At 34.6% G+C, this 24,716-nt stretch overlaps 2 protein-coding genes across 2 annotated transcripts in view; one reads left to right on the top strand and one right to left on the bottom strand.

Annotated features, from left to right (window-relative positions):
- Positions 1 to 320: 320 nt before the first annotated feature.
- Positions 321 to 22,519, bottom strand: LOC102802777 (alanyl-tRNA editing protein Aarsd1-B-like). Its single transcript, XM_085494847.1, has 13 exons — positions 22,477 to 22,519; positions 22,179 to 22,354; positions 14,678 to 14,800; positions 13,874 to 13,891; positions 10,775 to 10,916; positions 9,899 to 9,956; positions 7,410 to 7,566; positions 6,208 to 6,324; positions 5,711 to 5,838; positions 5,187 to 5,253; positions 4,125 to 4,265; positions 2,637 to 2,731; positions 321 to 830 (listed from the first exon to the last, which is right to left on the bottom strand). Exons 2-13 carry the CDS (start codon positions 22,215 to 22,217, stop codon positions 683 to 685), a joined length of 1,233 nt encoding a protein of 410 aa, XP_085350973.1. The 5' UTR covers positions 22,218 to 22,354; positions 22,477 to 22,519; the 3' UTR covers positions 321 to 682.
- A 73-nt stretch (positions 22,520 to 22,592) lies between these two features.
- LOC102801914 (uncharacterized) overlaps positions 22,593 to 24,716 on the top strand; it is a 79,012-nt gene continuing 76,888 nt past the window's right edge. The window contains exon 1 of the mRNA XM_085495384.1: positions 22,593 to 22,725. The gene's annotated coding sequence lies outside the window, so the exon portion shown is untranslated. The remainder of the gene's footprint in view (positions 22,726 to 24,716) is intronic.

The raw sequence follows: 24,716 nt of genomic DNA, 5'->3' as shown, positions 1-24,716 counted from the left end.
ACCGCGTCATTCATTCTATCGAGAAGAATGCAGTTAAAAACTTTCCCCGGTATGGAGAGCAGTGTGATCGCCCTGTAGTTCCCACATTGACTAAGGTCACCCTTCTTTGGTAGCTTTACAAGATAGCTCTCCCCCCACTCTATCGGGGTGTTTTCTTCCTTCCAAATGCTCTGGAAAAGTGGGTAGAGGATTTCCACATTGTGAGAATACACTTGTTAATATACAGATATAACAATCAGCCTTGAAGGTCTTATATAATTAAAAGCTACTTCAAAAATACTCCAAATTATAGTTTTTGACACATTACACTTTGAAATTGATTTGGTTTTATTTTCAACGTATTTTTATTTATTTATTTATTTATCAACACACAATATCTCCCGGAGGGAATGAAAAGGGTTACAAATCAGACATTGGTAAAAGAAAAATAACTACATAAAAAGTAAGGGAACAATAAAAGGGTTAAAAAAAAGAAAACAAATTGTATACAAGGAATGTGTTACTGGCTTAGTTTATGTAGGTGCTGCTGTCTTGTATTAGTAAGACAGTAAGTCCCTTTTTAATTTTACAATTGGTGTAGTTATTATACCCTTATATGTTCAGGGCACATATTCACGATCAAACACATTGGAAGACAAAAGAAGTTCAGAACACGTATCTGGGTTTATTCTTGGAGACATGTTTAACTTTCAGTAGTCTCAGTACTGTTAGTTTTACACAATAATGTTTTCACAAAATCTATTGCTACTTTCTTCTTTTTTAAATTATTCACTTTTCCCTGGTATTTCCCATTCTTTCCTGCACCTTTCCCATCGAGAATTTCGGCAACCCTGGAATTAAAATAGAGAAAGTCAGTGTCATAGTTCCTACATGTGATATTGACACATTCATGTAACATTTCATGACAAAACTGGTTTGCTCATGAAGTCAATTGCAGCATTTGTGATGTCCAAGAAGTTGCAGGAAGCTTGTGAGAAGGTAGAGTTGGAGGTCAGGAAGCTTGTGGGATGGTAGAGTGGGAGAGGCTGGAAGCTTGTGAGAAGGTAGAGTTGGAGGTCAGGAAGCTTGTGAGAAGGTAGAGTTGGAGGTCAGGAAGCTTGTGAGAAGGTAGAGTTGGAGGTCAGGAAGCTTGTGAGAAGGTAGAGTTGGAGGTCAGGAAGCTTGTGAGAAGGTAGAGTTGGAGGTCAGGAAGCTTGTGAGAAGGTAGAGTTGGAGGTCAGGAAGCTTGTGGGATGGTAGAGTGGGAGAGGCTGGAAGGGTTTTGGGATGGTAGAGTGGGAGGTCAGGAAGGTTGTGAGATGGTAGAGTGAGAGGTCAGAAAGGTTGTAAGATGGTATAGTGGAAGGTTGTCAGATGGTGGAGTGAGAGGTCAGGAAGGTTGTGGGATGGTAGAGTGGGAGATGTTGGAAGGGTTGTGGGATGGTAGAGTGGGAGGTCAGGAAGGTTGTAAGATGGTAGAGTGAGAGGTCAGAAAGGTTGTAAGATGGTATAGTGGAAGGTTGTCAGATGGTGAAGTGAGAGGTCAGGAAGGTTGTGGGATGGTAGAGTGGGAGAGGTTGGAAGGGTTGTGGGATGGTAGAGTGGGAAGTCAGGAAGGTTGTAAGATGGTATAGTGGAAGGTTGTCAGATGGTGGAGTGAGAGGTCAGGAAGGTTGTGGGATGGTATAGTGGGGGGTTGTGGGATGGTAGAGTGGGAGGTAAGGAAGGTTGTGAGATGGCAGAGTGAGAGGTCAGAAAGGTTGTAAGATGGTATAGTGGAAGGTTGTCAGATGGTGGAGTGAGAGGTCAGGAAGGTTGTGGGATGGTATAGTGGGAGAGGTTGAAAGGGTTGTGGGATGGTAGAGTGAGAGGTCAGAAAGGTTGTGGGATTGATTTCTGGGACAGAGAACTGTACAGTACAGTACTGTACAGTTCTCAGTTACTCCAAACAAGCAGTGTTGGGTTTGTCAACTTGCAATTGGCACCAAATAAAAACTTAAATGCCAAGGGAGACATTAGTGGAATCAATGTCAGTAAATGTCTGCTGATGAATAAATTCTTTAAAAAAAATGTTTATTGTAATTGTTTTTTTTCTAACTGATAATATAGAAATTAATACAAAATAAAATATTATAAAGCACAACAAAGGATGATCAGATTCATTTCAAAAAATATCACAACTACATAAATTATAAGCAAATATTTTGCAATGCACAGTCCCTGTTGCATACTGAATGTATATAGTATATAGAATTCTGTTCTCTTATAAAGTGAGTAATATGAGTAGATTTGTTGTGTGTGAATATAACAGCACCTGTGTCTCGTAGTAGTTTTTACTACGGAGATACACATGTTTATGCGTATGACAATGAATGATATCATGTTAACAGCAAGAAAACAAATGTTTGAAGATAATTAGATAACATGTCAAAATACCAGATTTCACTTTGTGCAACAAAAAAGTCTATCTTTGACCAGTCGGCCATCTTTCACCCAATCACAAGTTTTTTGCATGTGTTTATGTATCTAGGTGTTAAGTATGTGTAAGGTTTAAAAGAATTGGTCAAAGTATGTATGAGATACTGAACACAAAATGCATGCACACATGGATATGTGTCACAAGATAACATTTATATGAAGAAATATGAGGTACATACTTAGGACCAGCTTCAGTTATGACAACCTCAGGGCCAGATATTAAAAACAGACCGGCTCCTTTTTCATTACCAACACTGACAAACACAACTCCATTCTGGAATTAACGGAATACATAATCAACATAGAAGTTTTGGCTTTGATTTTTAGTTCTGGAGTGTGTACGTGTGTGTCCAGTTTTTTCAGTTTTTCACACACCTTCTCAGGTTTGTATCAATCAGTATTAAGATAGAGAAATTGGACAATTATTGATCTGATTTATTTTTCAGTGAACATTCAATGAATCAACAGTCAATGATGACCATGATAACATAATGTTGAAATATAATAAAAGAAAAAAAGATATTTATACAATTAACACCATCACATACACTACAATAATAATATCGTTCCTATCACTTAAATCACTACTTAGATTTCACAGTATAATTTCACATTATTGACATAGTATATATCACCTGGCACAAAACATTGTCTAAGCTTGCCACAAAGTGAATCTTTGTTAACTACTGTGAAATAATTTATTTTAGCTGGAATTAATTTTCGCTGAAAAGATTCTTTGGGTGTTTTGTTATGGATTTTATTTTCACTGATATTTGATGAGTTGAATGTAAAATATACGAAAAAAGTATATTTGCTGGATTTTATTTTCACTGAATCATTCCTTCAGCGAAAATAGCGAAAATTAATTCCAAGCGAAAATAGAGTATTTTACAGTAATAAACATTATTTGTAGCCTAACACCTCTATTGCTGAGTGTACCTTATCACATAATTAAAACATGGTTATTGAGAGTGAGAATATATGTAGTGGCTTGTGTACTTGTGATCAATATAATTTATGAACACTTGTACTAATAATCAGATACTTATACATCATATATAGGTAAACCATAGGTTTCGAATGCTGATTTTAAAACATTTCGGTAAAATTAAATCACTACAAATTCGGGCAGTCATATGAAAACTTTTCTTAAGATTTAAGTCCAAATTTGGGAGAATTTTTAAGTATATTCCACTGATGGTTTTAAGATACACCAAACTAAAAGTATATTTAAGGTAGCAATTGGGAAAAACAAGTTAAAAGACTGTGATTCTGACATTCTCTATTTATTACTATGCATTATACTATAACAACCTACATATCATCTGAAAGCTTAGATATACAGCAATACAGTAGTGCATATGCCATGTAAAGATTTATGATTTTTTGAATATTCTATTTTTGGTCTATTTAGTTTTTTAACAATTTCAGTTGCACAATGCACCAATGAATTGCATAGTACGTGCATAACCCTGTATCACATTTACTTTATGTGCCTTTGTTTTATAGCTACAACCAAGAACAAAACAGACATGCTACCAACAATCCATCATTCCATGTTACCCAGTCAGGAATTAAAAATTGCCCCAGAGTGAATTGAACACACTAGCCAAAACTACTTTTTGCTATATTACAATATAGCAGCACTTAGCAACAACAATTCTCACCTCTTGTCCAATTTCATTGGCTATTATATTCATGTATTCATTATCTCCATCTTTCCTGTGTAGACTCATGACATTGTCAGTTGAACTTTTCAGCTTCTCAGCTTCATATTTAGCAACCTCTCTCAGCAGCATGGTTTTAGACTACAGAGAATAACAATAATGTGATTTTAATTTAATATTCAGCCAAGAACACAAAATTTACATAATTATTGTGTATAAATAATTCAAATTGAGTAAATAAAATATATAATTATAATAAATTAAAAAACACAAAGAATATCAGGTATGTAGTTGGGTATTTAAGTTGGTGACAGAGTTTAAGGTGTATGTATATATCATTTTTGTTTTCAGAGATTGATACTTGGAGTAGTAGATACAGGTGGCTAAGAGAACAAAACAGACTAATAACATTACCAGCCACTCTTCTATGGATACACAACATAGATTGAAGGTTTCACAAGAAAGAAAGAAAGAAAACTCTAGTAGCTTTTTAAGATTGAAAATCACTGACCAACTGCAAGTGAGAACAATGGCTAATTTGCATATCATTCACCCTGTGTAGATTTTACATGAGTTTGATGATAAAGTAGCTAAAACTTTCACCTACGAAACCCAATTACAGTTTTGTTAACGTTTTTTATAGTAAATTACAGAGATTTTGGCATCACCTTTTAAAACCAAATTATATTATTCATTAACTATGTACAGCCTTGGAAATCAAGCAGCGTTAGACATTTTCTGGTAATCTAAATGTGCTTCCTTAGTATGTTTGACTCATGACAGAGTTTTAAAATTTTAACAGTGTGAGGCAAACAATTTCCTAATAATAATGTAAAAATATTTTTCAGAACTATTAGCATAATAGAGTTAAAAAAAAATTAAAAAAGTTTTCTAAAACTGTACAGCATATTTGCTATATAAGCAACACATAACAAATAGGCATTAACAGTGAGACCATTAAATAAACAATATTTTGTGTACAGCAATAATTGTTATTAATCATTGATTGTAAAGTACACATTGTTTCTAATACAACAAATACAGTACTGTAATAATTCTTACTTTCTGAACTTCCCTCACCGACTTTTGGAGTTTATTTGCCATGTCAACATGTTCTTCAGGACTGCACCTGTTAAAAACACGTCATTATTATTTAAATACTGTCCAAGATGATGACTCCATCCATTTATTGTTTAAACAATATAAATACTTTACTTATCAAATGAGAAAAAAAAACATTGAAAACAATAAACATAATAGAAACAGAATAACAATAATAATGGAGAAACATTTGGTTGGGGTGGACACAGTCTTCAGTTTCTTCAATATACACATACATACTTCATAAATAATATTGGATTTGATGTTTTAAATAACACAAGGAGATGCAGGCCTGCTGTTACCATAGTTACTCAATCTTACATTAGCTGTCACTAGACTTTGTAATAATGAACACAACAAGTCTTGCTAGCATTTAAATTATCTGGCAATATTCAAAACAAATTCATGACGTCATAGTTAGAATTCAACCCTACTGAAAGCTGGGTAGTGGACCAATCAGATTGCACAGATTTGTGCATGCTTACTTTAGTGCAGTACAGAGAGCCTTTTCTGTGTTATAACATTTTCCAAGGTATTTTAAAACTCTGTTACCAGTTAAATATAACAGATTAGTTCTTTTTTTCGATTTCTCCACACCCAACAACTTTATGCACTATGAAAAAATGATAAGAACACAAAGAATGTGAATATTGGTATAAAGCTGGTTTTTATTAAGTTCATAAATTCAAGTTGGTATTCACTATAATGTATTAGCTCTATTAAAAGCACATCTCTCAGAGGTGATGCATGTTCTGTATATTTTTCATTAGAAGGACAGAGGTGGTGCATGTCCCATATTAGCTCTATTTAAAAAGCACATCCTCCACAGAGGTATATGTGCCATTTTTCATAGTGGAAAGTAGACCACAACTATGTATGCACATACTTCTAACAGAGCAATTTTTTTCCCAGTTGATCATTTTGGTTCAGATCATGAATTGTGCATGCATATGTACCAAAAAAACAACATATTCCAGCATACCTGTAGCTGACTGAGGTTTGACACATGTGTTCCACAACACATATTGACATCAATTCCTTCTATAGTTATGACACGTACTAGTCCTACATGATCATCAGGAAGACCTCTACTACGTATCTGTATGAATATAGCAATATTATTAATGGTAATATACTGTGAAAATGATGTTTAAGATATTGTTCATTTTATAGAGTTTATTTTAATTTTAAGATATTGTTCCTTTTACAAAGGTATATGTTTATTTTTAGATATTGTTCATTTTTCAGAGGTGTGTTCATATTATGACATTGTTTGCTTGATAGTTTTGTTATTTTAAAGTGTTCAATAACTAAACAGACACTGTTGAACTGTGTTCAGATTACAGGCATATCCTTTAATAAAACCAACATGGTTGCAAGTTTGTTATTATAAATTAAATCACAAGAGAAACCAGTGTGTGATCATTAACTCATCATGTGTGTGAGATCATAGCAAACAAACTTTGAATAAAATTGACCAAGGTTTGCCTGAGAAAAGAATGATGACATGTTTCAAATGTGGAGATTTGAGTTTTTATTAGCCGACAGTCACTAAATGTTATTCAAGTCTAAGAAAAACTGAACAATATAAGTCAGTAAAGTATTTACTTTTTTGTGTACTATCTTGAGTTGCCTACATATGGATTACAATGAAACTGGCAATATAATAAAACAAATGAAAAGATAATTCTATACATAATAAAGAAAAAGACCCCCTAACTTACTGATAGTGCTGTTGAAGTCTTATTACTAACTGTACTCTTTGTTGAGTTGGTAAAATAACAGTGTTCACAGCAAAAACTACAAATACATCCATTACAAGCCACGTCTATACTTTATAAAATTTACAGTTATGCAAAAAATATTATGTGAATCAGAATCATAGTATTAGTAATTTCCAGATGTCGATGCAAACCACACCAAAACTTTTAACTACTGTAAGATACTTTATTTTCACTTGGAATTATTTTTTGCTATTTTCGCTGCAGGAGTGATACTGTGAAAATAAAATCCAAGGAATATACCTTTTTTTCTATATTTCACATTCATCTAGTCAAAAATCAGTGCAAATAAATTCCAAACAAAACACCAAAAAAGTATTTTCAGGGAAAATTAATTCCAGCTAAAATAAAGTATTTTACAGTATGTAGCAACATTGTAATACAAACCATGGTAAATATTTACATTTGCAAGTTCGTCATCCTCTGGTTGGTAGTACTTAGGTGTTACGGGTACACATTTCAAGATGGCGTCATTGCATGCCTTCTCAATTGCTTCTATCTGTTCAGAAGTCACTTTAGGAGTGTCAAGTTCAATTAAACACACATCTTTACTAAACATCCTACAAACAAAAAATTAATGTTTACAAATTTCAGAATGTTGTGTCCTGGAAAAGTGGGAGTCACCTACACCTGCTAATCCAAGACATCTAAAAAACTGAAATTGCTACTTTCAGGTAACTGCATCAATGAATAACATGACTACATTAGTCTTTATATTAGGATACTCGTGCCACAAACATAACTCCATTTTGACAATTTACATAACATAGTTAAAGTATGGTTACCTTGAAATTCTTGAATATTGTTCCCTTTGTATTTTTTTCATGGACAAAACCCAATCATGTCAAAAAATGAAAAGTTTTGATAAAACAAAAAATACCAAAATGAACAGATGATTTGTTAGTTTAGTAGTAATATGATTTCAGAGTGATCAATTACAACTTTTATAACTGAAAATTGAAAACTAAATTTAAATTGCAAGATACATTTTCACAACATGTTGAAATTAAATATTACAGACATTGGAGAACTGTTGCTCTGCTGTGATAATTGTTGATTAACAGACTGATTTCAATTGATGAGCTATCAAGATATCAGGCTGGTAGTTTTGAATAAGAAGTCATTAGTAACATTTTTTGGTAAAAATAGAGAATTGTGGGATATTATCAAAGAATGAAACAATCTGATAGAGGTCAACCAAGGTACTTACTTCCCTAGGATAAATAAATAATGTAAAACTGGGATATGCTCCATGAGAAGGAAATACTATTTATAATATTTATGAATAATGAAGGTGAAACTCGGGTATTTCTCGCACCAAGTCCACCGCGAGATATTTCGTTTTACGCACAATGGAGGACGTGGATAACCGGACATGAGCTCCGGTGCGAATCTCCCAATTTCATAAAAATAATTGTATTCGAATCTCAGGCTAGCTAATTTGGCGTGGTGAGGAGCATACAGGCATTTATACCGCCTGGGGGAACGAATAACTGACTTGTCAAATAAAAATAAAATACAAATGTAAAGTAAACAGATTTAATATTTTAACTAGTAATTCACTCAATATAGAAACGCCATAGCAACAACATGTCTAAGTACAACGGCAATTTCTGAAATTACAAAATGCGTGCTTTACAGAGATTTTACAGTGGGAACACAATAGCTTTACTGCTATCGTCAGTTCTCATAAAATGATACATAACACAATAATAAACTCATGTCAACAAAATCGCCAACCAGTTCACAACGTTCTGTACAGTCCTGTACAGTAAATTCGCTGACCACGAGGCAAGTATAATCAGCAATGACGTCGCCAGAGAACACGGCCACTCTCAGGAAATCACAACTACTCCTGATGATTCTAGGCTCCTCGATCTGATGTACGTCAAGTTCCCTGAGCCGTACGTTGCAAAAGATCACTCACCGCTCATTGATCAGTCCCTGAGTCGCATCAATTCGGTCATCGACAACACAGTCCAACGCTGTACGTCAACAAATTTGGTGCAACTCAAGTTTGACAGTCACTTTGGTTTCTTCGCAGTACGGGAATAACATAAACTCGTCCGTGGGCTGCAACACCCTGAACTCAGTTCTTTCCCAGCTTTTCGTACGCCGACTTGGTGCTTTCCAGAACACGTTCGTGTTCACGGTTCCAACACAATCCCGTTTTCGGCTGCTGCCATCTTTGTCTGTGTCCTGCACCTTCTTCTCTTGCACACCGAGTGGCGTGACATCATGGGACGCACCAATCAGTGTAGCGCGTCTCAACAGGCGTCGATCATGAGACCAAAACTTTTCCATGACATCACAAATACGGGTTACCATAATAAATAACGCACGGGCCCGTAGTAATGAGAAATATAAAGAAAACTACATAGATTTAAAGAAACAGTAAAAATTACCCTGGTTTCAAAGGCAGTATGGTAATCATATTACACGGAGGTCAATGTGTTACTGTACGACCAGAGTGCATACTTAGCAGTATTCTTGTGTTCAATATTCTTATACATATTTTTTTAAATAATTTAATGAGAGATAATAGACAGAAATGACAATGGGAAGAAGTTTTTGTGCTGTGTGGATATATAAGTATGTGTTCAGTGGTTGGACTCTATTTCTATCATGCTGATAGCGCTTAGGCACTTGAGGTAACGAAAGGAATGAATAACTAAAATAAGAAAGATGTTTGAAAATGTTAGTAAAATTTTCAAACACATCAATACAGCTTTTTACAGACAAATAAATTCTATTGTTTTCAGTGTCAGATTTAATTGTGTCATTTCATTTCATTTCACTCAATGCAAACAAAAAAACTTGGTTGTTTTTGCTAAGAATGAACAGATACGTTACCATGACGTTGTTTTTGCTAAGAATGAACAGATACGTTACCATGACGTTGTTTTAAATCCAAACATATTGTCAGCTATTGCTGTGATTAAATGTTGACCTGAAAAAAACACATCAGACTTGATACATTTTCCTTAGAGGTATAATGAAAAAATCATCCAGTATATATTACTGAGTAAGAGCACGGTTACTAGAAATAATGGTGGTAAGAGGCAGACATGGACACAAATGCACCTTACCATTAAACAGCGCCATCTAGTGGTGAAATAAAGCTATAAAGTGGAAATTATGAGTAGATTTATAAAGAACAATGTAAAAATGTGAAGGCACTTGGATGCCTAATTTTGAACATGTTAGTGTTTAGAAAGTATTCTCTAAACGATGGTTATATAAACAAATAAACCAAGTAAATTGTTGGGGTGATAAGAAAGCAGAGTGTGTAGCAAGTCACTCTTAAATAGACAAATTCTAATATAAATTGGTTGATTTGTATAAAATATATGATATGGGAATATTTCGTAGACTTTGTTGTGATGAGGTTCAAAATGATGGGCAACCATAGTATACAATGGCCATGGTTATTGATGAACCACCAATTCCAATGGTACCAGGTCAATCATAACCTTTCTTGATGATGGTCAGAACACCTATGACAAATGATGATGGTCAATTCAATTCAAAGTGAATGTCACAAACTTCTCTGGCAATAAACAGTATTTCATGGTCACATGTTGATGTCAACCACGTTTGATGACCATAGTTTACATCTACAATGGTAGATTGCACCATTTAATAACCATTCATTTGAGTCATATAACTAATTTTTGTCATCAAATTAGAACAGGTAATAAATGAAACACAAAAAATTTTAAAAAAAGCGTAAACTGACTTATGTCATGAAATTAAGTTCTCAAATACCTGAATGCTGTTGCATGTTATCAAATCTTCTTGTCCAATCAACAACCAGTTTGACATCTTTTCCAGGCTCTATTGGTTCTTGAACGAAATGAATTGCATCAGCTCCCTTTCTTGTTACCCTGGTAACAGGTATACCATCAATCTGTGGTAATTGTAATATGCGGTTATAAAGACAAAACATTCCTGGCAGCTATCAGCATTTGCTAAGACAGTGTAAGACATTGACATCTGATGGCTAGGCTAGTTGTAGCATTTGATGGTTAGTTGTAGTATTTGATGGCTAGTTGTAGTATTGGATGGCTAGTTGTAGCACTGGATGGTTAGTTGTAGCTTTGAATGGCTAGTTGTAGCATTGGATGGCTAGTTGTAGCATTGGAGGGTTAGTTGTAACATTGAATGGCTAGTTGTAGCATTGGATGGCTAGTTGTAGCATTGGAGGGTTAGTTGTAGCATTGGATGGTTAGTTGTAGCATTGGATGGTTAGTTGTAGCATTGGATGGTTAGTTGTAGCATTGGAGGGTTAGTTGTAGCATTGGATGGTTAGTTGTAGCATTGGAGGGTTAGTTGTAGCATTGGATGGTTAGTTGTAGCATTGGATGGTTAGTTGTAGCATTGGATGTTTAGTTGTAGCATTGGAGGGTTAGTTGTAGCATTGGATGGTTAGTTGTAGCATTGGAGGGTTAGTTGTAGCATTGGATGGTTAGTTGTAGCATTGGATGGTTAGTTGTAGCATTGGATGGTTAGTTGTAGCATTGGATGGTTAGTTGTAGCATTGGATGGTTAGTTGTAGCATTGGATGGTTAGTTGTAGCATTGGATGGCTAGTTGTAGCATTGGATGTTTAGTTGTTGCATTGGATGTTTAGTTGTAGCATTGGATGGCTAGTTGTAGCATTGGAGGGTTAGTTGCAGCATTGGAGGGTTAGTTGTAGCATTGGATGGTTAGTTGTAGCATTGGATGGTTAGTTGTAGCATTGGAGGGTTAGTTGTAGCATTGGATGGTTAGTTGTAGCATTGGATGGTTAGTTGTAGCATTGGATGGTTAGTTGTAGCATTGGATGGTTAGTTGTAGCATTGGATGGTTAGTTGTAACATTGGATGGCTAGTTGTAGCATTGGATGGTTAGTTGTAGCATTGGATGGCGAGTTGTAGCATTGGAGGGTTAGTTGTAACATTGGATGGCTAGTTGTAGCATTGGATGGCTAGTTGTAGCATTGGATGGCGAGTTGTAGCATTGGAGGGTTAGTTGTAGCATTTGATGTTTAGTTGTAGCATTTGATGGTTAGTTGTAGTATTGGATGGTTAGTTGTAGCATTGGAGGGTTAGTTGTAGCATTGGATGGTTAGTTGTAGCATTGGATGGTTAGTTGTAGCATTGGATGTTTAGTTGTTGCATTGGATGGCTAGTTGTAGCATTGGATGGCGAGTTGTAGCATTGGAGGGTTAGTTGTAGCATTTGATGGTTAGTTGTAGTATTTGATGGTTAGTTGTAGTATTGGATGGCTAGTTGTAGCACTGGATGGTTAGTTGTAGCTTTGAATGGATAGTTGTAGCATTGGATGGCGAGTTGTAGCATTGGAGGGTTAGTTGTAGCATTGGAGGGTTAGTTGTAGCATTGGATGGTTAGTTGTAGCATTGAATGGCTAGTTGTAGCATTGGATGTTTAGTTGTTGCATTGGATGGCTAGTTGTAGCATTGGATGGTTAGTTGTAGCATTGGATGGTTAGTTGTGGCATTGGATGGTTAGTTGTAACATTGGATGGTTAGTTGTAGCATTGGATGGTTAGTTGTAACAATGGATGGTTTGTTATAGCATTGGATGGTTAGTTGTAGCATTGAATGGTTAGTTGTGGCATTGGATGGTTAGTTGTAACATTGGATGGTTAGTTGTAGCATTGGATGGTTAGTGGTAACATTGGATGGTTAGTGGTAACATTGGATGGTTAGTTGTAACATTGGATGGCTAGTTATATCATTGGATGGTTAGTTGTAACATTGGATGGTTAGTTGCAGCATTGGATGGTTAGTTGTAACATTGGGTGGCTAGTTGTAACATTGGATGGGTGGTTGTAACATTGGATGGCTAGTTGTAGCATTGGATGGTTAGTTGTGGCATTGGATGGTTAGTTGTAACATTGGATGGCTAGTTTTAGCATTGGATGGGTGGTTGTAACATTGGATGGTTAGTTGTAGCATTGGATGGTTAGTTGTAGCATTCGATGGTTAGTTGTAACATTGGATGGTTAGTTGTGGCATTGGATGGTTAGTTGTGGCATTGGATGGTTAGTTGTAGCATTGGATGGTTAGTTGTAACATTGGATGGTTTGTTATAGCACTAGATGGTTAGTTGTAGCATTGGATGGTTAGTTGTAACAATGGATGGTTTGTTATAGCATTGGATGGTTAGTTGTAGCATTGAATGGTTAGTTGTGGCATTGGATGGTTAGTTGTAGCATTAGATGGTTAGTTGTAACAATGAATGGTTTGTTATAGCATTGGATGGTTAGTTGTAGCATTGAATGGTTAGTTGTGGCATTGGATGGTTAGTTGTGGCATTGGATGGTTAGTTGTAACATTGGATGGTTAGTTGTAGCATTGGATGGTTAGTTGTAACATTGGATGGCTAGTTGTAACATTGGATGGTTAGTTGTAGCATTGGATGGTTAGTTGTAACATTGGATGGCTAGTTGTAACATTGGATGGTTAGTTGTAGCATTGGATGGTTAGTTGTATCATTGGATGGTTAGTTGTAACATTGGATGGTTAGTTTTAGCATTAGACTGCTAGTTGTAAGAATAGATATAGCAACAAATGAAATATTGATGGTGAGTCAAATGGATTTTAATATTTTAATCAAAAAACCGAAGAGTTTCCCGATTAACATGCACACAAACCTAATAATAAATCTGGAAGCCAACTTAACATTACAACTTTATAGGTGAAGAAGGCAAATGTTTTGGTAATTATAACTATGCAATGAACTATATTGAAATAAATATTTTTAAATTCAAAGTAGTTTAATACAGTTAAATTTAAAAGAAATTAGATATACGCTAAATGTATGGAAACTAGTAAGACTCTGGTTCTAAAGCTAATACTCACCATTCCTCTGTCATCTGGCTATAGATTCCAAACCAAAGTTCAAAAATAGAAGAAAGAGATAATTAAGTTAAATAACAATCATCAGCATGGATCATCATTTTGTGGATGTATATTTGCTATAACATTATCTTCCAAAGATCACCTCCTAATAAATCTAGCAGGTATCCCCTTTTTCCTATATTTTTCATTCAACTCTTTAAAAATCAGTGAAAATAAATGTCATACAAAACATGCAAAAAATCTTTCCAGCAAAAATTAATTGCAACTAAAATGTATAACAAGTATTTTACAGTATTGCACACATGGGCTTCAAAAAATCCATCATGAAAATGGAAGCTGTGTTGCATACAAAATGTAGTTACAGCATGGATAGCTTACACAGTTACCATCAATAGACAACTAAAAGCAGAAATGGCTGTTATAAACTTAAATATTTCTGTGCAGCATTGATGCAGCTACCACTAATGTATGCCCAAATTTATTTGTAGAGTTGGATGTGGAAGTTTTCAGTATATGTTCACTATCAGGATGAAATAAGCATTTCACCTGTTGACTTAACTGGTTTGACTCTTATTATCACAGTAGGCGTTTTTTGGAGGAAATTGTTTTGTACTATTTCAAGCACAGGTAGGAATAGATAGTAATGTGAACCAGTTGTTTGGTGGTAGCGACATCCTTACAGCAAGTTTTGAAAAATTGGTTGTTATGATCTGTGCTGAAAGTAGCCATATCCATGTTGCATGTTTTGACAACTCAATTGTAGCAATCTGGAATTGTTGGCAGAAACAAAATTAATGTCCGTACTTGTCCACCTCCCTCTGGAAACAAGATTGTGTCTTTCAAAATCACTTCATATCCACTGATTGTTTGTTTCTTTTCTCCAGTATCTAGTTGAGCTGGGATGGAAGATACAACTGTAGTGGTGAACTGCAAAAATTATAAAATGTTATTCCTTTTTGCATTAATATATATTTATTTCACAGAGTACAAATTTAATGGGATATTTTTGTTGTTAACTTCATCCAATATAAAAACAAAATTATTTGTTTGAACTGTGTGGTTACATCTGGCAGAACTTTGGATAAGATTTAGTTCCTTATGGCCCCCTAACCCATAATTATAATTAACTTTGACCCTCAAGAGCCCCTTCCCCATTTTAATTGTATATACTCCTCTTCAGAACACTATAGTTATCTGGAGAGGCATATATAGATACATTGGGGTTTAGCTTAGGGGCGAGGGAGCCTTAAGGAACTTTGAAGAACTCTTGCTGAACTATGAGAAAACATTGTGTCCACCCTTTCTAAGCTCATATTTCTTTGAGAAGCAAATAAAATGTACATATACAATGTAATAATGCTATGCTTAGTGTATATACTGTATGCATGCTATGGGGTCTTAGCATGAAATAAATGTGGGTACAACATGAAATATTTAAATGAGCTAATAATAACAAGCCATGCATGGCACAGTCCCCGTTAGTTATCAAATTTAAGATATAAAGTTTTGTTTATAGTAATATAGCTGGAATATCAACATGTCAGGAATATGACGATTGTTTAACATTTAAATGATTGACATTTGTATCTGATCGTATTGAGAGATATTGCTCTGGAACAGCATTAATTAAAACAAAATCAGCCATTATGAATATATGTATAATGAATATATGAAATTTGAACATAGTCAGTCAAAGCATGTCAGAGATATGGCTCTAGAAGCCCATTCATTAAAACAAAATGGCCACTAGTCAGCCATTCAGAATTCGATCTAAAAAATTAAACAAGTTTTTTAGCACAACAATAGCCACCATTAGGCCACTTTGAAAAGGATCGTCAAACCAATATATCCGTATATCTGTGACATGATGTATAATGAATATATGAAATTTGAACATAGTCAGTCAAAGCATGTCAGAGATATGGCTCCAGAAGCCCATTCATTAAAACAAAAACATAGTTGAACTCTGGTGACCTTGCCCTTTGTTATATAATATAATTTCCTTTATCATAGTTTGTTTCAATATAAATATGCATTGTCATAATTAATTTTGAATACAAACAAGTTTTGGGGTTGAACCAACAGTGGGGAATCAGTCTACCGAATGTCCTTTAAAGATGTAAATATCCTACAAAAACATTGGTGCCTTATTTGTTTAATTATATTAAAGGACATAATTTTTAGCTTTATTCAAAGTAATTCAGATATTTTAGTATTAAAACAAATGCCTCATCGCAAAAAAAAAAGTGCTGCATTTAGACGTGAATAGATTCATAAAACATGCAAGATAACAGAAAATCTTAGCTGGCTTTTGTTCAAGTATTTTGTACAGGTGTCTGTCAAAAATTAATGATTCACTGAGACAAATATGAACTGCCTCATTGTGTGACTACTGTATTATATGAAAAGTAAAAAAAAAAACACCCTTTATGAATAGTTATCATGTTGGAAGCTCTGCTTTGTATGCAAATCTTCAAACACTGCAATCTTTGAAGTGCGTTTTTAAACCAGTATTATAAAAACTCTATCATTCTGTTCTAATAGCTGAAACATATTCCTGTGAGTTTTCATTTGTCGAATGAAGTTTGTCTAATACAGAATACATATATTTTAGAACAATTTTCTTTTTAAAATGTGGATGAAATGTTTTGCTTTTTATGTATTTTTTATGTATTGTTTTTGATTTGATAACTTTGAACTAAACAGATTTTCTATTAGCTTCAGATCTTGATCAAAGTTTGGCACCCAGTTCATAGGAGTGCTTATATTGATTTTCTGACATCTTGTTTTCTGTAAAGATTATATTGGTCGGTTTGCAAATGTGTATCAGACTGTGCAATCTCTCCATGAGTTGGTTTGGAAACCCAGTATGGGATTCTGAGATACATTACCAAGGATATTTTACAAGATAAATCATTTGCTTCATTGAACACATACAACAATGCATATTTCCACTGAGATCAGTGACCTTTGATGTGTATCACCAGTGATCAGTCAAGTAGAAACAGTCAAAATATTTTATCAGATTTTCTCAATTTTTGCATGATATTTTCATACAGGACATCTGTTGTTCAAACTCATGGAAGACTTTATACTGATGAATAAGGTGACCAAGTTTGATGAAGTTTGGAATAGAATTAGTAAAGTTATTATGCACACAATAACAATTATTAACGACGACGACAACAACAACAACGACGACGACGGCGACGATAACGCCGGACAAAATTTTTCCCTTAATATACCTTTCCCTTCCATCTTTGATGGTACGGGCAAGGTAATGACCACTAGTCAGCCATTCAGAATCCGATCTAAAAAATTAAACAAGTTTTTTAGCACAAAAATAGCCACCATTAGGCCACATTGAAAAGGATCGTCAAACCAATATATCCGTATATCTGTGACATGATGTATAATGAATATTACAAATTTGAACATAATCAGTCAAAACAAGTCAGACATATGGGTCTGGAAACCCATTCATTAAAACAAAATGGCCACCGGACAGCCATGTTGAGTCTGATCTGAAAAATAAAATGATGTGCATCGGGAACCTGCAATGTCTAATGTATGTACCAAGTTTGAACGAAATCCATCCATAAATGCCAGAAATGCTTGATATTTGATGATTTTTTAGCACAAAAATGACAACCATTCGGCCATTTTGAATAGGATCGTCAAACCAATATATCTGTCTATCTATGACATGATGTATAATGAATATTTAAAATTTTAACATAATCAGTCAAAACAAGTTGGAAATATGGGTCTAGAAGCCCATTCATTAAAACAAAATGCCGCCAGTCAGCCATTTTGAATGTTATCTGAAAAACAAAATTATTTGCATCAAGGTCCCATAATGTCTAATGTATATATCAAGTTTGAACAAAATCCATCTGTAAACAGCCGAGAAATATTTGATTTTTATGATTTTTTAGCACAAAAATGGCCGCCATTCAGCCATCTTGAATCAGATCGTAAAACAAAATGATGTTCATCAAGGTCATATAATGTCCAACGTATACACAAGGTTTGAACAAAATCCATCTGTAAACAGCCGGGAAATGCTTGATTTTGATGATTTTTAGCACAAAAATGGCCGCCATTCAGCCATCTTGAATCAGATCGTAAAACAAAATGATGTTCATCAAGGTCATATAATGTCCAACGTATACACAAGGTTTGAACAAAATCCATCTGTAAACAGCCGGGAAATGCTTGATTTTGATGATTTTTAGCACAAAAATGGCCGCCATTCAGCCATCTTGAATCAGATCGTGAAACAAATTGACGTGCATATGTATGATATCATGTATGATGTATGATGTATGTGTGAAGTTTGATTGTGATTGGTCCAGGCATTTCTAAGGAGGTCAAAACACAAGTCCCCGTTTTTGGACTGCGTCCGAACGGGGACTCATAAACATGAAATAATTGTATACATGGATATTGCAACATTGTATGCTAAAAAAATCATAAGGGAATAACTTCACAAGTGGAATCAAATTGCACGCACAGACGCACGCACGCACGGACACACGGAGGTCAAAACATAAGTCCCTATTTTCGGACTTCGTCCGAACGGGGACTAATAATAAGCATTAGATTCATTTAAATGGTTGTAGTATTGGATGGCTAGTTGTATCTTAGGCTGATACATACATGTACTTGTAAATAGACAAATACATTTTACATACTCAGAGGCAGCGGCACGAAATTTTGCATGGGTGGGCGAGATCTGTTCACCAAATTTCTGCCAAAGACGTGACCTTACCAGGAGGGTCTGGGGGAATGCTCTCTCTTAAAAAATTTGAAATCTAGACCCTCTGAAATGCTATTTCCTGCCTTTCGAGGGAGAAATTTTACTGACACAAATGGTTTCAGCTTGATTTTTCAGGGGTGACGCCCCACCAAGATTTTTTTCAAGAGGGCAATCACTCCCTCTGCCCCATGCCGCTGCCACTGCTGGTAGTAAATAAGGATAGTACACTTGATTTTCAAAAATGTCCGAGTGTGGCATATGGATATTTCTTCCACAATTTTATTCAACCCATGAAGCTGGGTGTCCCAGAATACTTTTTTTTTTAATAATGTTTTTGTGCCGGGAGACAGTTTAGGACATTGAGTGTCACTGTTGTCTCTCCTGACTTTTTTTTGTAAGTGCAAATTGCAAGTGCCAGTGCTAGTCCATTTTACCACAGAAGTCATATTCATGTTTGGGACTACATGACAGGGCTGAGTGGCCATCTCTCTATCAAATGGCAATTTTAATGCACTATCCTGGCATCAACCAGGCTCGGTTGAACACAAGCACCTGCGGACCTTAACCAAGGTTCCCCCAAAGTTGCATTCATTAGTGAATGAATCTCGGCCAGTAGGGGTTGACCCTTTTGATGTTCAGTTAGGATTTGAACTTGGGTCTACCGATCATGAGTCTGATGCGATAACCACTATGCTACCAGAGACCGGGTGTCCCAGAATACAGTTACAGAATACAGTAGTATATAGTTTACTGTTTTTAAATTTGCTGTTCATAGAAATAACATTACTTTTACTTGAATTACATTTCTAATTAAATACTACAGGTAGCATTCATTACAAGCTTTTAAACTTTTAAACCGGCCAATGAACACACAGTGTTGTATTTCTTATTGGTGTGTTTAACCTTTTCACCACCAGTTCCGTCTTTTCATCACAAATTCACAAAATAATCTATAGTCTGCTCTTTCCTTCAGAAGATCGGGACAAAAATAGCCATTTTTTTTAGTAAAAACTGAAAATTTACATAAATTGGGACCAAAATTAGGGTTCATTTCCAAGAATATAAGAAAGAATACAAGAAAAAAAAAAAGTTTCAACAAATTTGAGAGAGAGTCTGGTGGCGAAAAGTTTAATAAATATGAATTAAATTGAGTAATCAGTGGTCTCAGAAAATAGCAAAGTATCGGCCGATTTACATAACAATATGTTTGTGTTAATCACCTCATTGTTATGCTAAATTTGCTCTATTCAATATTAAACAGTTGGAGACCCCTACTCTTTAATGCCCTTGGGAGAAGAACTACTAATGACATATATTCATAATATGTCGTTGTACAGTTATTATTGTTAGAGAAGTAGTATATAGTCACTGCTGAATAAATCCTATAAAGATGCTCTGTATACTGTAAAGATGCTCTGTAGGTTTACAACAATAGTTGAAATTATTCTCAGTATTATAACAAGAGTGATTTACTGGTGCAGTAAAGATTGGGTACAAACCCTCAGCATCATGGGCTAAATCTGATAAATTATGTTTTTGGTTCTGAATGGTGCCAAATATTCAACACAATCACCATCAATTGTATATAAAAGACTCACATTATCTAGTTGTGACCAAATTGGGAAGACTGTTTAAACATCAATAAACATTGTTTTTTTAACTAAGAAAATTAAAATCCAACCTGCTCTACTTATTTTTGAAGTGCATGTTATCAGAACAAAAGAAATTGAGAATGTCACTATATAAAGAAATTGTACTTTAAATCTAAAGAAAGCATAGAATGAGCTTTTGTGAGCTGAGAATATTAAAGGCGTATAAAGTTAAAATAGCGAATATTTGATCTGACAAACAAAATTACGTCCAACTAGGTCCCATAACCTTTAATGTACACATCAACAAAATCTGTCCCTGCACAACCAAGTGGTGGAACATTTTATCATTAAACGATCACAGTTTGATCATCTAGAATCAGATCACTAAATAAACAAATAAACATGATCTGTCAGAGCATATTGGAGATATACTTGCAGCATTTGTTGAAACAAAATGGCCACCAGTCAGCCATTTTCAATCTGATCTGAAAAAACAAAAATTCATGCATTAGGGTCCTATATTGCCCAATGTATGTACATGTAAGGTTGAACGAAATCCATACATTCATACATGACTGAGATTCAATTCTGGAATGGTAGAAATGTTTGATTTTGAGGATTATTTAACATTAAAATGGCAGCCATTTGATTATCTTGAATTGGATTGTCGAATGAATACGTGTGCATATATGCGACATGATGGATATAACAAAATTAGAACATGATTGGTAAGGGAATGTACAAGATACTGCTCAGGAACTGAATTTGTTAAACAAAATGGCTGCCAGTTGGCCATATTAAATCCGATCTGAAAAACAAAATAATAAGCAACAAAGTTCTATAATGTCTAATTTTTGTTTAAAGTTTGAATGAAATTTAGCCATACATGACCAAGATTCAGAATGGCAGAAAGTACTCGTTTTCATACCTCATCATATAAAAATAAATCTGATTATACATCTGTGGTTTGCAGTTTGATTTATTCCAGAGCACCTGTGCAACAATTAAATTTTTTGAGATATTGTGTTACATTGAAATATAGTGATAACTGAGATTTTTGAACTAAAAATTAGATAATTTATTCAAATTACGTGTATATACTGGTAATTAATTAATATGCATAATTTCAACCCCGAACTAATCTCTTCTATGAATTACCCCATAGCACTTATGTACTAGTATCTAGTTTTAATGAAATTTGAGGAGTGGATATCTGTTGAATAGCCAAAAATATGCTAATTTATGCAAATTGTACAATTAATATACACAGACTGCAATCAAACACTAAACAGGCCTGTGGAGTATCCATGTTTTATTGGAATGTAATGTCAGATAAGTATTTGGGATATTGGTGAAAAAGTTGAAATTTGAACTAATGAATATGCAAATTTTGTAAATAATATGTAAGAATTTAAACCAAAACTAATCAGGTCTGTTCATTGTCCCTGAGCATTTATGTACCAAGTTTCATTGAAATGCGGTGAGATAATGGTGCAAGGGACATACATAAATGCATACACACAGACAGGATAACAGTAAAGATCCCCATTGTGTGCTTTACACATGGGAGTCAAAAATAAAAATAATCCCCTTTCCAGCTCCCTTGGTTGCAGTATGATTACATAATATGTCCACCATATGTGTAATGCTGTGACAATATAGTTTATAAAATTATATATAGTTATTGAAATTTAATTTAAAATTGTTGTTATTTTGTTAGACTATAAAAAGTCTATTGTGTGTGTTAAAATACTCTATCATATAATGAGGTCAAAATTAAAGCATAGGTCTACAAACACCAGGTTCATGGCTAAAGCACATGCTCAGTTCCTCTATCATAGATAGCGAGTCTATGGTTAAAGCACAGTCCATCAGGTGTTGCGAGACTGTGGCTAAAGTACGAGTAACAATTATATTTAGATGAGTGTTGAAACAATACACTGTAGTTTACCTCAGTTTTAAAACTGTCTCGCTGACACTCAAATACCATGATACCTCAGTAATGATGTTTTAGTTTCTCGACTGAAACCTACAACAACAATGTCGATTTCAATATTATTTTATGGGACGGCAACTCTGCATGAGATACTTCCGGGACCAAGGTCAATTCTGTAGTCCTGAGGTCAGCTGTCGAAAAATAAGACAAGCGTACTGCAGTTTAAACGATTAGGCAGTTCCTTGGTGCTCCTTACTTCAAAATCTAGAACTTAAAGAGATATGATTTTACGACAAAAGTATAATTATATTACAATATCATTATTATTTCCATAACGTTTTTTCATGATGCGGGGAGAAAAACAGCGTTAACATCTCGCAGTTTAACGTTTCGCAAACTACGAGATGTCAGCAGTTCACCACTGCATTATGGGTAACCTCCCTTCATTTGCATATTTTTTATTTTTCAGCTCAAAATTTTGTGAAATTTGATAGGATTTTGCAAAGAATTGGGAACTCTTGCGGTGCGAGTCGTGGAAAAACAAGTAGAGGTGCAATGTAAGGTATTTATCCAACTATTTAACGTAATATTTAGTAATATTCTGAGCAGAAGGGGGACGGGACGATCGACGGGGAATGATGGAGTTTTTTCTATTTTCTTGAGGCCTGGCAGACAACTTCAACCATGCCATATTGACGTGCGCTATGTCGACTTGTTTCCAAAATTACGTCAAAATCAAATACGTGTATGTGTTCCGTGTTTGACATATAAGACAGTAGACATACTAGCGTATATGGACTGGCTCTGTTGAGCCCCATAAAAGGCCCATCGAGTCGTTTCTGCAATTCGCTCGTCGGGTTCAGGGAATGTGAAAAATACTCAAGTCGAACTCATTTCACACACAAGCCACAGAGCTCGAGCCATTTTATCATTTTAATACCGGCTTTCTCGAGACTATTTGATACTCTAGGAATATTCCTATATATTATTAAAATTTTCCAAATTTACCCAATCGCTGATTTCATCGGTGTTTTTACGCATTGCACAGTCTTCGCCCTACTTTTCTGTTGTGTTTACATGCTATGTGGTACACACACAGTGGAAGGACCATCCCACCACAAATGTAAATCACTCTCTGACTCACCGTGTTCTCAGTATTATATATTTTCACTTATACCACATGCATGTGCATGTTTTGTACTGAGAACAAATATTAAACATCAACGAAGGAAAAAAATAACAAACCAACACTTGTGATGTGAAAGCAATATTCAACACAAAACAAATGTTGTACTCATCTCTCATGGTACAAATATCAAAAATAAATTTGAAATTATAATATTTTACGAGTCTAAATATTAATGATTGACTAATCACAGCAGTGTAATTCATATTTTTTTTAACATTAATTTTGTGTACATTAATTTTGTGTACACATTTTGTGTATTGCAATGAAAATGACAGATCTCTATTAATCCTGGTAACGTATGTGACTCGATGAACTCCAACCTTTTCAGCTTAAAGACACTGACGTACATTTAGAAATTGGGATATTAAACACAAAGGTTTTAAATTTTTGTTTATCATTCCATGTTCAAGTACACCTGAGTAGTGTCACTACCATGCAGGTCAGTGTTTTAGGAGCAATTTTTACCGTTGAGATTTTTTAATTGTATTCCAATAGTGCATAGTGAGTTCTTCAGGATAGTTAGTGTTGGATCAAAAAACTTGCATACAAACTGTATGGTACCTGTATAAAACGACTAACTGATTAATTTTGAAATAAATATAATACGACTACAATGTATAATCCTATTCGAAAGTTTATGTAATTTTTGATGCTTCTAAAAACAATATGTATTTACTCACAGCATTGTGTGTGATATTCTCTGTATTTATTTATATTACTAGGCTTTATCGTGGAAAATATTAAATATGTATCCTAGTGCAAGTATCTTGAATTAATAAATATAAAGAAAAGATATTTGGCAAGCATTTTTAAAAATTAGTCACAACTTGATCGATATTTTACATATATTAAGTTTTGTTGGTAAAATCTAAATATTCACAGTATCACAAGCATCTGTCATCACTACGGGTTGTGATCAATATGGGTCCCATACGATGCATGTTGAATACATTTTTGTAAAGTGTCACAGTCATTGCTGTGGGTTGTGTTCAACATGGGTGATGGTCACAAACGACATGTACAATGCATGTAGAATACATAATTTCTGGTGAAGTGCCAGTCATTGCTGCGGCTTGTGTTTGATATGGGTCCCATACAATGTATATAATTAATGTAGTATACATAGTTTGTTGTAAAGTGTCGCAGTCATAGCTGCCGATTGATTATGTTCGATATGGGTCCCATACGATGTATATAATTTCGTATACAGTAATTAATATTGTTTGTTGACACACAGTTTGACTGTGGAGCTTTAAGATATTGGAAATTGTTATTAATTCCACAACATTTTGGCTTCAGGTACAATAAAAAAGAAAAAAACAATAAAATTAATTAGAAAGTAAATATACAAACTGTAATGACTA

The sequence above is a fragment of the Saccoglossus kowalevskii genome, chromosome 21 (assembly GCF_978046115.1).
Source record: "Saccoglossus kowalevskii chromosome 21, keSacKowa6.1, whole genome shotgun sequence".
Lineage (NCBI taxonomy): Eukaryota > Metazoa > Hemichordata > Enteropneusta > Harrimaniidae > Saccoglossus > Saccoglossus kowalevskii.
The sequence above is the reverse complement of the archived record's forward strand: the minus strand, read 5'-3'. Positions and strand labels throughout refer to the sequence as shown.

What these genes read in the sequence shown, in the direction of transcription:
- LOC102802777 (XM_085494847.1), bottom strand. Translation starts at nt 22,217, where the DNA reads ATGGTATTTGAGTGTCAGCGAGACAGTTTTAAAACTGAG. An exon ending in TAACATGCAACAGCATTCAG is followed by an intron (nt 9,957 to 10,774) that starts GTATTTGAGAAC and finishes TGTTTTTTTCAG; the next exon opens with GTCAACATTTAATCACAGCA. An exon ending in ATAACTGAAGCTGGTCCTAA is followed by an intron (nt 831 to 2,636) that starts GTATGTACCTCA and finishes TTTTAATTCCAG; the next exon opens with GGTTGCCGAAATTCTCGATG.